General features: G+C 43.5%; 2 protein-coding genes across 3 annotated transcripts in view; one reads left to right on the top strand and one right to left on the bottom strand.

Moving 5' to 3' along the window:
* The window catches only part of LOC109247876 (IQ domain-containing protein F5), a 76,727-nt gene that overhangs the window by 51,805 nt on the left and 11,531 nt on the right, over positions 1–13,391 (bottom strand). Inside the window, exon 2 of one of the 2 annotated variants that reach the window (XM_053897494.1) lies at positions 4,836–4,909. The exons of the other annotated variant lie outside the window; for it this stretch is intronic. The gene's annotated coding sequence lies outside the window, so the exon portion shown is untranslated. The remainder of the gene's footprint in view (positions 1–4,835; positions 4,910–13,391) is intronic. 2 annotated transcript variants of the gene reach the window in all.
* Positions 2,642–3,269, top strand: IQCF6 (IQ motif containing F6). The gene has a single exon (XM_019417030.2). It carries the CDS (start codon positions 2,781–2,783, stop codon positions 3,210–3,212), a length of 432 nt encoding a protein of 143 aa, XP_019272575.2. The 5' UTR covers positions 2,642–2,780; the 3' UTR covers positions 3,213–3,269.

Genomic DNA, 13,391 nt, shown 5'->3' with positions numbered 1-13,391 from the left:
AACATATGTACCATTTTATAATCAGATCAAGAAATCAAGCAAGGAAGAGAAGAGAGCCGGAAGCTGGGGAGCGGAGGGGACTGATGAAATAGAGACCAAGGCTCGAGGTCTGTAATCTTACCTCTCGGCCCCATCTGCTGCCACTTTGTGAATACCTATAAAAGCATGAACATAAAAGGGGCCAGCAGGTTCTCCCAGAGACTTCTAAGAAGGAGACAAAGCCAAGGTATTCTGGCAACAACACACCTAGGCCAGAGTGGGGTAGGGGAGAGACTCACAAGGAATAGTGGGATCTGACACCCTGATCATGGCAACCTGGCCCAGATGGACTGAGCCTCCGAACACTGGCCATGCCCACAGCCTGTGGATCCCTTCTGCAAAATCTGGTGGACTGGACTGGGAGTGGATAGATGCCTGATGCCAGGACCAACAGCTGAGTGCAGGGATGGAGGCCTTTAAGACACTGATATCAGCTCTCTGCTCACCCAGATTGACAGTTATTAAAGGAAGCAACAGAGTCTGCTCCAGAGGACTTTTCACATGATGCAAAGAGCTTGTGTGGCTGACAAGAGGGACAGAACCTCTGAGACACCCCAACGGCCAATGCCATGGCCATGAGAATGAGCGTTCACACAAGGTCTCAAATACACATAAACAGGAGCCACAGACAGTGGATAGCCCAACAGGCAGCGGATGCCTAGCAAACCCTCATGCAGAAAAATGAATGCTAACACGCATGCTAAAGCCAGAGCCACAATGGCCTTCCAGATCCCAAAGGACGCCCGGCATCTCTGCATCACCTGCGTCCGCACTTCCAGTCCCAACCCTGAATCCTGGAATCGCAGCTTTCTGTGAGCTCCCAGGAGACCTGGCTGCACAATTGCATTCTTACACACGGCAGGGCAGATCCAGGTTTTGTGGGGCCTGAGGCTTATATAATTTGGAAGGCCTACTTTAAGAAAAAGAATACAAAATTACAGGCTTGAAATTGGCAAGTGAATAATGAAGGACAAATAAAGAAATGACAACAAATTGTAAATTCTCAAAAGTTGGCAAATACCAAAGCATAGCATCATGTATATATTAGCTCACCTTCCCACCTCTATCATGCTTTTCCTACATCTTTTCGCAGCATAACCTTTGATTACTTCTGAATATGATGATTTTGTAATATCATTTTTGATAGAAACTTATTTATTATAGATACTCAGGATGCCATGAAGTAAAGTATGATTTCTCATGCTGACTTACACACTGTTTGTTCTGAGTAGCTCTGCTAGTTGCTGCACTGAAATCACAGGAATTCTGATCAATTCCCTTTCACAAAATTCACACCAAAATAAGAGAAAAGTATGGCATGTTTATAATGGTCTCATTGCATTAGCAGGTATATTCCCAACAAGACAGAACCTCAGTTTTAAGCGGGCATCAGTGAGAACAGAATCTTCCAGTTACGGTTTTACATGTCTAATAAGAGGAAGAACTTTCTTTTTTTTTTTTTTTTTTTCAACGTTTTTTATTTATTTTTTTGGGACAGAGAGAGACAGAGCATGAACGGGGGAGGGGCAGAGAGAGAGGGAGACACAGAATCGGAAACAGGCTCCAGGCTCCGAGCCATCAGCCCAGAGCCTGATGCGGGGCTCGAACTCACGGACCGCGAGATCGTGACCTGGCTGAAGTCGGACGCTTAACCGACTGCGCCACCCAGGTGCCCCAAGAGGAAGAACTTTCTACAGAGCAGCTTTTATCTCCATACTTTTCAAACCTCCGTTTTCCTCCCCTGCCCACCTACTTCTGGTGCCTGGTGCTGTAGGGCATGTTCATATCACCGTAGCAGCATGTGTCGCTGCATCTTCTTACCATGACACAGTAACTGGTGAGAGCCTTCCTGGAAGCCATTTCTAGTGGAATGGTTGGCAAGGATGTATCTATTCCCCACGGTGACTGTGAACGACATAAATCTGTCTCATTTAACCCATACTAAGTACGCATATCCCAGCTGTTTCTCCTTAGTCATGTCCCAAAAAGGGCTGCAGCCATTCCAACACCACCCAGTAGAAGAGTGACAGAGGTGGTCAGACAGGGGGAGACAGAGGCCCTCTTCAACTGTCTTGCTTTCACAAATTTTACATGAAAGCATACTAGCCTGTGAATGCACTGTTTGGAGGCCCTCCCACGGGCTCTGACACTTAAGCTTCTGGAAATCCAAACTGGCTAGGAGTATTCCTAAGTAAAACCCCTTACTTGAAGGAAAGCTGCATGAGTCTCTTATTGCTGCCGCCAACAGGAACAGAAATAAGTGACTGGAAAGTGTAGAAAGAGCAAGACTTAAGAGGCTAGTTGGGTCTGCGAAATATACTGCAAGCAAGAGATAACGGCCGACCTCCAAAATGATGGGAATTAACAAATGAGGGGACTGGTCAACCTGGAAGGAGGCACGAATAAGAGGAGAGAGGAGAGAGATGTGGCAAAAATGTGGATGGACAGGACCTGATGAGGGAGGAGACCTGTGTGCAGGTGGGCGGAGTCTAACGGGAGGGGGGGGTGACTAACAGTTGAGGGCGGGGCTAAAGACTAGGGTGGCCTGATAAATGAGTGGACTCTGAAGACCAGGGCCATGGACACACAAAATGTGAGTAACACCCACACGGAAAGGGTCTGCCTGACAGATAATAAGCAGTGACTACTGATGAGTGGGGAACTGGAAATAAGATGAATGGGCCTGGAAATGGGAGGGCAGGGCCAGCTGTGCCAGGCCCCCTTTCTACCCAGCACCACAGATGGGGACAGAAATGGGAGGGTACCCCAATGAGCATCTCCGTGTTCTTCCCTCCCCTGATCAGTTAGAGAACGCAGCTGTAAAGATTCAGTCATGGTGGCGTGGCAACATGGTGCGCCGGACGTTACTACACACAGCACTCAGGGCCTGGGTCATCCAGTGCTGGTGGAGGTCGATGCAGGCCAAGATGCTGGAGCAGAGACGGCGCCTGGCACTAAGACTCTACACCTGCCAGGAGTGGGCAGTGGTGAAAGTGCAGGCACAGGTTCGGATGTGGCAGGCTCGCAGACGATTTCTTCAGGCACGCCAAGCGGCTTGCATCATCCAGTCTCACTGGCGCTGGCATACCAGTCAAACCCGGGGTCTGATCCGGGGCCGCTATGAGGTCAAAGCCAGCCGGCTGGAACTTGACATCGAAATTCTCTTGACCTAGGGCACTAGTAGAGCCAAGGAGACTGGATCTCTCTTCCAATAAAGACACTTAACTGAGCATACTCTTGCTCTTTGGAAATTAGAAGCCATAAAAGAGGGATCAGCCCATCCCAGGGTACCCCACTCTAGGCCCTTACTCTTAATGCAAATCTGACCCATCCTGTACCCAGAAGAGACCCCAGGACCCAGGACAGGCTCTGACACCTCAGCCAGCCTGACCCCAGCTCTCTCCACAAGCAGGGTTAGGCATTGGGCTTTATTTTTCTGCAGCCCCTCCCCAGGCATCTCCATTCAAGATAGGACACCAGAGAGTCAGGCTGCAGCCAGAGCCAGCTGGGAAGACCAGGATTCCACAGGCCTATGCTAGGCAGGGTCCTCAGGGCCAGTGCAGTGTTTGACAGGGAGCCAGGAAGACAGGGCACCCAGCTGAGCAACAGCAGGACAGGAGATGTGCCTCACTGGGGGATAGTCAGCCAGAGCTAGTCTCTGGGGAAGACCAGGACAGGAGCCCAGGAGCAGCAGCTGTGCCTGCCGCTTCCACCACCAGGGGTTGAGAGACAAGGTTTCCCTCCCCTCTGCTGGCCACTTCCTGGGAAAACCAGGCACTGTGGGGGAAGGGAGAGAGAGCCCAGGGAGGTAGGGCTGAGGAAACAAGCATAGGGAGTCCAAGGGTAGGCAAGGACTGTCCCTATGCCACTGGAAGTCATTGGTTTAGGGATATGACCTCTAAATCTTACCACATCTTCAGAAGCAGCTCTTCTGGCCTCCCCCCAAGATCCACTGTATTTGCCCCAACCCTCCCACAGACGGTCACGCCCCCTGCAGGGCCTGTCTCAGGAGCTGATGGCCTGTGCTGGCTGAATTTCTTGCTAACTCTCAGCACCCAGGCTCAGCCCTCTGTCTCTATCTCTCACAGCCTCTGCCTGGATGCTCAAGGTCCCTCAGATATTTGTCTCTGAACCTGCCTCCCAGAAGCCTGAGGCTCATGACCCTCCCCAGGTGTCTGCAATGGGTGGCCTTGCCTGAGGGGTGGGAGGAAGTGTACAGAAATCAGAGGTCCTCAGGGGCCTTGCATCTGGGTAGGGCTTCCCCTCTCCTCAGGGGTGTGCGTGCATGCGTGTGGGGCTCACAGGAGGGTGTTTCCAGAACAGCTATGGCAGAGACGGGGATTCAGGGATCAGTCTGACACCCATTGCCTCCAGTAGCTGCAGGTGGCAGTGATGCAGCCATAGCTTGCTCTTCCAAAGGAACCCCTCCAGGAGCTCTGGACACAGCTCTCATCTGCCCGCCTCGCTGGCGTGAGAGGCAGGAGACTCGCTAGGTCTGCATGCTGAATATGGCAGAATTCTGCATGACTTTCCCTGTAGGCACCACCCCTGCAGCGAGAGATGGTTAAAACCCAGGCTGGCAAGGCTTTACATCTCTGATTCTCAACCTATGTTTCATTGGAATCCCCTAGGACACAAAACATACCAATGCCTGGGCATATCCAGAGATCCTACTTTTACTGGTCCGTGGAGAGGCCTGGACATTGGAATTCAATGTGCAACCATGATTTGAAAACCGCTGAGTTAAGCCTTTCCCAGCTCAGGTAATATAGCCCACTAGGCCCATGTGGTCCTACCTGGGGATGGTGATGCAGAAGTCCAAACTGCTCGCCAGGCTCAAGGTAATTAAGGCTTTCCACTCTGCGATGAGCTAAGAATGCAAAGTAAAACAGGGATTCAGAGGGAGAGCTCCTTTGGTGGAAAATTCTTGGAAGCAAGAAAACACAGGTAGCTGGGGCTGGGATGGGGAGAGGCTGTTGGGGGGAAAATATGTGGGGCCTCTTATCCCCAGAGACAGGACCCCAGGAATATGGCACCATTCCTGTGTGAGCAATGGAGACTCAGGGACCAGCCCAAGAAGGCCAAGCTTCATCCAAGGTCTAAACTACCACCTTGGGTGTCCCTCTAATGGCCGGGGGTCTTGAGAACCGGAGGTGTCTGGACCTGTGGGTGTTGGGCAACAGACAGCCTGAGGCAGAAGAAATCAATGAGACATAGGATGGGATTCCACAGAGAGGATCTCCTTTAGCAGCCAGGTCTGTGGCTAGAGTCGGCCTGGATTGGTGGAGACACCCAGAGCTCCTCAGCAGAGGTGAGGCTGTAGGTGGGGCTTTCCGAGTCAAACCTCTCAAACCCTCACAGAACATCACAGAACTTCCCTTCTCTTCCCCATCATCATTGAGAATTGAGCTGGAGAAGGAACTCTCCCTGAGAATACACCGAAACACTAGAAGTAGGGATGGGTGGGGGAGGGGGAGACGCTTGCAGCCTTGGGGCAGGAGTGGTCCTGAGCACACTCTGGGGGACTTTGTATCTCCATTCTTGCTCTTTCCCCAAGTGACATTGTGTCCCCAAGAGATATTGCCCTAGGCAAATATACTGACCTTCAGACTGGCCCAGCATACTAGGCCCCTAAGAAGATAGTTCAGCAAGTAAGGGCCCATCTCCTACTGGTCCCTTGCAGCTCTGAAAAAGGATTCCCAGGTGGCATTTCATTCTTGCTCCCAGGATGCTCACCCCATGCTCTCAAGCCCCTCACCTGATACATCTCCAATTTCAGTTCTGATTCCACCATTCAGGGCCTCCATCCTGCCTTGTCTTCTGCTTCTCTCTGTCCCACATGGCAAACCCAAAATGAGATGGCGCTGTGCAATTACAAGATTTGCAGTACAGATACAGTAATTAAGATAGTGCAGTATTGTTGAAAGAATAGATCAATGGAACAGAAGAGAGAGCCCAGAAATAGACTCACACAAATATAGTCAACTGAACTTTGAAAATGGAGCAAAGACAATCCAATGGAAAGGTTTTTTTCAATGAATGATGTTAAAAAACAACATCCACATGCAAAAAAGGTGAAGCTAGACACAGACCTTACACTTTTTACAAAATTAACTCAAAATGGATCACAGAAGTATAATACTCCGAGAGCCGTGAAAGAATTGATAAGCTGGACCTCATTAAAATAAAAGCTTCTGTTCTGCAAAAGACAGTGGTTATGAGAAAAGAAACCACAAACTGGAAGAAAATGTTTGCAAAAGACAGTTGATATAGATTTGTTATCTAAAATGTACAAATAACCCTGAAAACTTAATAATAAGAAAATGAACAACTCATTAAAAATGAAGAAAAGACCAAGCAGGCACTTCACCAGAAAAGAGGTACGGATGGCAAACTAGCATATGAAAAGATATTCGACATACATTATTAAAGAATTGAAAATTAAAACAATAATGAAATAACCCTACACATCTATGAGGAAGTCAAAAATCCAAAACACTGACAACACCAAATGCTGGCTAAGATGTGGAGCAACAGGAATGCTTATTCAATGCTGGTGGGAATGCTAAATGGCACAGCCACTCTGGAGGACAGTTTGATGGTTTAATACAGAACCAAACATAGGCTCCCTATATGATCCAGCAATTCAGCTTCTTTGTATTTACTCAAGTGAGTTGAACACTTATGTCTACACAAAAATCTGCATATGAATGTTTACAGCAGTTGTATTCACAATTGTCAAAAGTTGAAGGCAACCAAGAAGACTTTCCAATGGGTAACTGATAAACTTACTGCGGTACATCCATACCACAATGGAATATTTAGTGATAAAAAGAAACAAGCTGTCAAGCCACAGAAAGACATGGAGGAATTTTGAACTTAAATCTGAAAAGGTAACATATTGCATGATTCCAACTATATGACATCCTGGAAAAGGCAAACTATGGAGACAGTAAATGGTTGGCAGGTGTCTGGTGGAGGGAATGAGGGATGAACAGGTGAAACCATAGGAGCATTTTATTCTGTATACTATAAATGCAGATACATGAAATTATGTATTTGTCAAAAACCAGAGAACTACAAAACACAAAGTGAGCTCTGATGTAAACCATGGGCTTTAGTTAATAATAATGCAGCAATACTGGTTTGTCAATTGTAATAAATGTACCACGCTAATACAAGATGTTAATAATAAGCTAAACTGTGTGCAGCAGGATGAGGAGCAGGGAGCCCATGGGACTTCTATTTTCTGCTCAATTTTTCCATAAACCTAAAACTGCTTTAAAATGAAAGGCTGTTAATATAAAAAATAAAAGGCATAATGACTAGAACAAAAGTACTAAAGCTGTCTGCATTTGTAAACAGCTTGATTGTGTACATAGAAAGTCATTAAGTATCTACTTGAACACCTACTTGAATATGTGAGTTTAGTACAGTCATGGGATATAATGTCAATATACAAAAATCAATTGTCCAAAGAAGATATATAAATGGCCAACAAGCACATGAAAAGATGTGCAGCATCACTAATCATTAGGGAAATGCAAACCAAAACCATGATAAGATATCACTTTGTATCCATTAGGATATGAAGGCTTTTCTGAAAAAAACCAACAAACAAAAAAACCCAAAATAGCAAGTGTTGGCAAGGATGTGGAGAAATTGAAAAGTTTGTGCACTGCTGGTAGGAATGCAAAACGGTACAGCTATTGTAGAAAATTGTATGGCAATTCTCAAAATATTAAAAATGGAATTACCATATGACCCAGCAAGTCCAGTTCTGGGTATACACCCAAAAGAAGTGAAAGGAGAAATTCAACAGATAGTACGCCCATGGTTATAGCAACATATTCACAATAACCAAAAGGTGGAAGCAACCCAAGTGTCCATTGATAGATGAATGCATAAACAAAATTAGCACATATGGAATGTTATTCTGCCCTCAAAAAGAAGGAAACATCAACATATTTATAATATGAATGAATCCTGAGGACATAATGCTAAATGAAATAAGCCAGTCACAAAAAACAAATACTATTATGATTCCTCTTATATGAAACTTCAAGAGTAGCCAAATTCATAGAGACAGAAAGTAGAATGGTGTTTGCCAGGGGGAGGGGGAGGAGCAAATGGGAAATTAATGTTTAATGGATACAGAGTCATGTGGAGAAGATGAAAAAGATGGATGGTGGTGATGGTTACATAACAGCATGAATGTATTTAATTCCATAGAAACATTCTCTTAAAAATAGTTAAAAGGGCAAATTTTATGTCATGTATATTTTACCACAGTAAAAAAGTAAATTATAACTAACAAAAAACTGGAAAATGAAATTAAACTTAAATAAGCATTTCCAATAGCATCAAAAAAAAATCAAATGCCTAAGAAACATAAATAGAAGATTTCCATGCTGAAAACTACACAACATTGCTGAGAGAAATTAAAGAAGACTGAAATAAATGAAAAAATATGCCATATTCATGAATTGAGTGACAATATTGCTAAGATTACAGTTTCCCACAAATTGATCTATATATTCAATACAATCCCAAACAAAATTCCAGAAGATTGTTTTTGTGCAACTTAAAAGGCTGATTCTAAAACCTATGTTGAAAAGCAAAGGACCTAGAACAGCCAAGACAGTCTTGAAAAAAATCAAATAAAATTGAAGAGCTTACCTCACCTGACCTCAAGCTTTACTAGAAAGCTACAGTAATTAAGACAATGTGGTGTTTATTAAGATAAATAGATCAATGAAACAAAATAGAATCTGGAGAGAGTCTCACCCATTTGTGGTCAACTAGTATGATCTAAGTCCTAAATGTAAAAAATAAAAAATAAAGTTTCTAGGAAACAAAAAAAAAGGAATGTAGTGATATCCATGAAAATGACACAGTGGATGGCTCCTAGGCCCATTCCTCCATAGAAACATCAAAAAGTCAAACAAAAACTATCAAAACCAACTTTGTCAGAACTCTACAAAACAGTCAAAAGTTTACAGCAACCAAATGAATGCTGATTAAAGAAAAAGGCAATTTAAAAACAGTAGGAAGACTTTGTGGAATTTTTACTTGCCATTGTCCCATCCCTCCTCTTCAGAATGAGGGCTGTCTTGCAGATGGCAGCCCATCCCAGTGTGGGACCTGGTTACTGATTCCAGAGCAGAGCAGACCATAGAATCATGTTTGCTGGTCTAATCTGTCTGGGTGTTACCTGAAGGACTAATGCAAGGCACCTGCCTTCGGTTTGCCAATCTCAGAGCTCATTTGGGGTGGAAAAGCAGTAAGCGTTCCTGGAACAATGTAAGGCAAATGAACAACCTCAGCTGTTTGGGGGAAAAGATTATATATTAGGCACGCAACAGAGTACTAAAAGCCTCATGGGAAAATCTGGGTGTAGTTCCCTTCAGAAATTAAGGCATTCAAAGTGCCTATGTGTACTGGGAAATTAAAAAAGCCATGTTCATGACCAGGGCAAGACTTATGCTCAGAAGACACCTGCAAAGACCTAAATCTTTCATCCCTGTCTCATCCCTAAGCTGTTTGGAAGCAAAGACTAAGGCAGATGGCCAGGCTAAATGGCCTGGCTAAGTGTTGAGGGAGTGTCCCAGTGCAGAATCAACTTGCAAAAAGTAGAAGAGTTCTTTTTTCTTCTCTCTCTTGGAATTCAAGAAATTTTCCAATAAATCACTAGCTGAACACAGGTAAAGGAAGACAGACTTCAGAGACCACACATTAAAAAGAACATAGACTTGGGGAGCTTGGGTGGCTAAGTCGGTTGAGCATCCAACTTTGGCTCAGGTCATGATCATATGGTTCATGGGTTCAAGCCCCATGTTGGGTTCACTGCTGTCAGCATGGAGCCCACTTTGGATCCTCTGTCCTCTTCTCTCTTTGCCCCTACTCCATACACATGCATGCACACACACACACTCTCTCTCCCAAAAATACATAAACATTTAAAAAAGAACACAGACTTAATAATTTAGAAAAGTCACTAACCAAACAACCATAGCCCACAACAAGCCACAAAAACACAACTTGGGAAGAGAGAAGATTCTGACTTCCAGAGTTGCCACATTATAATCAAAATGTCCAGTTTTCAACAAAAAGTTACAAAACATGTGAAGAAACAGGAAAGTATGACACATTCACAGGAGAAATGACCAGAAATTGTCCCTGAGGAAGCACAGACATTGAGTCTACCAGAAAAAGAATCTAAATCAACAGTCCTACATATTCTCAAAAAGTTACAGGATATCAGGGACAAAGAGTTAAAGGAAACTGGGACAACAATGTATGAACAAATAGAGAATATTGATAAAGAAAAATAAATTATAAAAAGGAACCAAATAGAAAATCTAGAGTTGAAATGTACAGTAACCAAAATGAAAACTACTAAAAGGTAGTTTTCAGCAGATTTCAGCAGGCAGAAGAAAGAATCAGTGAACTTGAAGATAGGACAATCCAGTCTGAGGAGAATAAATAAAAGAAGAATGAAGAAAGGGGAACAGAGCTTAGGAGAGTGAGACACCATCAAAAGTACTAAAATATGCATAATGGGAATCCCAGATTAAGAGGACAGAGAGTAAGGGGCAGACAGAATATGTGAAGACACAGTGCCTGAAAACGTCTCACATTTAATAAAATACAATAATCTAAATATCCTAAAAGTTCAATGAACTCCAAGAAGGATAAACATAAAGAAACCCACACTGAGGCACTTTATAATTAAATTGTCTAAGGCCAATGACAAAAAGAGAATCTTAACATTAGCCAAAGAAAAATTCATCATGCATAAGAGACTTAGTAAAATTAATGGATTTCTCATTAGAAATCAGGGAGATGAGAAGGGAGTGGGATATTTTTAAAGAGCCCCTAAGAGACTTTAGATTCAAAGACAGAAAGGTTGAAAGTAAAAGGATGAGGGGTGCTTGGGTGGCTCAGTTGGTTAAGCGTCTGACTTCGGCTCAAGTCATGATCTCACAGTTTGTGAGTTCAAGCCCTACGTCAGGCTCTGTGCTGACAGCTTACTCAGAGCCTGAAGGCTGCTCTGGATTCTGTCTCCCTTTCTCTCTGCCCCTCCCCCGCTCACACTGTGTCTCTGACTCTCTCAAAAATAAACAAGCATTAAAAAAAAAAAGAAAGTAAAAGGATGGAAAGACAGATTCCATGCAAACAGTAAACAAAAGAGCTGTAATGGCTGTACTATTACTATTTTATTTTATTTTTTTAATTTTTTTTTTTTCAACGTTTTTTATTTATTTTTGGGACAGAGAGAGACAGAGCATGAACGGGGGAGGGGCAGAGAGAGAGGGAGACACAGAATCGGAAACAGGCTCCAGGCTCCGAGCCATCAGCCCAGAGCCTGACGCGGGGCTCGAACTCACGGACCGCGAGATCGTGACCTGGCTGAAGTCGGACGCTTAACCGACTGCGCCACCCAGGCGCCCCTGTACTATTACTATTTTAAAAAGAGAGATCTCGGGGTGCCTGGGTAACTCAGTCAGTTAAGCGTCCAATTTCGGCTCAGGCTGTTGCATTGGACTCTGTGCTAACAGCTCAGAGCCTGGGGCCTGCTTCAAATTCTGTGTCTCTTTTTCTCTATGGCCCTTCCCCACTTGTGCTCTCTCTCTCTCAAAAATAAATAAAAACAATTTAAAAAATGAAAAAAAAAAAAAAGAGAAAGATCTCAAACAGAAAGGGGACAAAAATGTCAACCAGCAATACTATATTCAGCAAAACTGTCCTTCAAGAATGAGGTAAAAATAAAGACTGTCCCAGACCAACAAAATCTGAGGGAGTTTTTCACCATTAGACATGCCTTATGAGAAGTACCAACAAGAGTTCTTTAAGTTGAAATGAAAAGACATTAAACAGGAACATGAAAGCATATGAAAGTATAAATCTTACTAGTAAAGGTAAGTATAAAGACAAATACAGAATACTGTCATACTGTAATGGTAATGTAATGGTAATGTAAATCACTTTTAACACTGGTGTAAAAAGTAAAGTACAGAAGTATTAAGAATAACTATAAACGGGCGCCTGGGTGACTCAGTCAGTTAGGTGTCTGACTTCAGCTCAAGGCATGATCTCACAGTTCGTGGGTTCGAGCCCTGAATCAGGCTCTGTGCTGGCAGCTCAGAGCCTGGAGCCTACTTCAGATTCTGTGTCTCCCTCTCTCTCTGCACCTCCCCCACTCACACTCTGTCTCTCTCTCAAGGACAAATTTTTTAAAAAAAATTTTTTAAAGAATAACTATAAGCAAAGTTGTTAATGAAAGCACAAATTTTTAAAAAAGTAAAATCTGGGGCACCTGGGTGGCTCAGTCGGTTAAGCGGCAGACTTGGGCTCAGGTCATGATCTCACAGTTTGTGGGTTTGAGCCCTGCGTTGGGCTCTGTGCTGACAGCTCAGAGCCTGGAACCTGCTTCAGATTCTGTGTCTCCCTCTCTCTCTGCCCCTTCCCTGCTCACATGCGCATGCGCGCTCTCTCTCTCAAAAATAAACATTAAAAAAAATTTTTTTTTAAGGTAAAATCTGACATCAATAACAAAACATGTGTGTGGGGGGGATAACATGTAGAGTTTTTATATATGATTAAAGTTAAGTTGTTACAGCTTAAAATAGACTGACATACCTATAAATTGTTTGATGTAAACCTCACAGTAAGCACAAAGGAAATAACCCAAAGTAGGTACACAAAAGATAAAGAGAAAAGAATCAAAGCATATCACGACAAAAAAATCCCTTCAAATCACAATAAAGACAAGAGAGTAAGATAGGAATAAGAGAGCTACCCAAAAGACATAAAACAATTAACAAAATGGCAAGAGTAAGTCCTTACCTATCAATAATTACTTCAAATATAAATAGACTAAACAATCCAATCAAAAGACATATCGTGGATGAATGGATTTACACTTGATCTTAGCCAAAAGGCCAAGAAGCATGGGTGAATGGATTTAAAAACAAAGCTGGGGCACCTGGGTGGGTTAATTGCTGAGCATCCAACTCTTGATTTTGGCTCAGGTCATTATCTTAAGGTTCAGTTAGTGAGTTTGAGCCTTGTGTCAGGTTCCACACTGACAGAGCAGAGCCTGCTTGGGATTCTCTCTCTCCCTCTCTCTCTGCCCCTAACTCCCTCAAAATAAACAAATTAATTTAAAAAAAAAGGAAATCCTTTAAAAAAATAAGAAAAAAAAAAAACAACAAACAACATGCTGTCTACAAGTCACCTTAGATTTAAGGACACACATAGGCTACACATGAAGGGATAGAGGAAGATATTACATGCAAATGGGAACCAAGAGACTAGCAAAGGTTATTGTATAATGATTAAAGGGTCAA

Source organism: Panthera pardus, unplaced genomic scaffold, assembly GCF_024362965.1.
Source record: "Panthera pardus isolate Hobbes unplaced genomic scaffold, ASM2436296v1 HiC_scaffold_8, whole genome shotgun sequence".
NCBI lineage: Eukaryota > Metazoa > Chordata > Mammalia > Carnivora > Felidae > Panthera > Panthera pardus.
The sequence above is the reverse complement of the archived record's forward strand: the minus strand, read 5'-3'. Positions and strand labels throughout refer to the sequence as shown.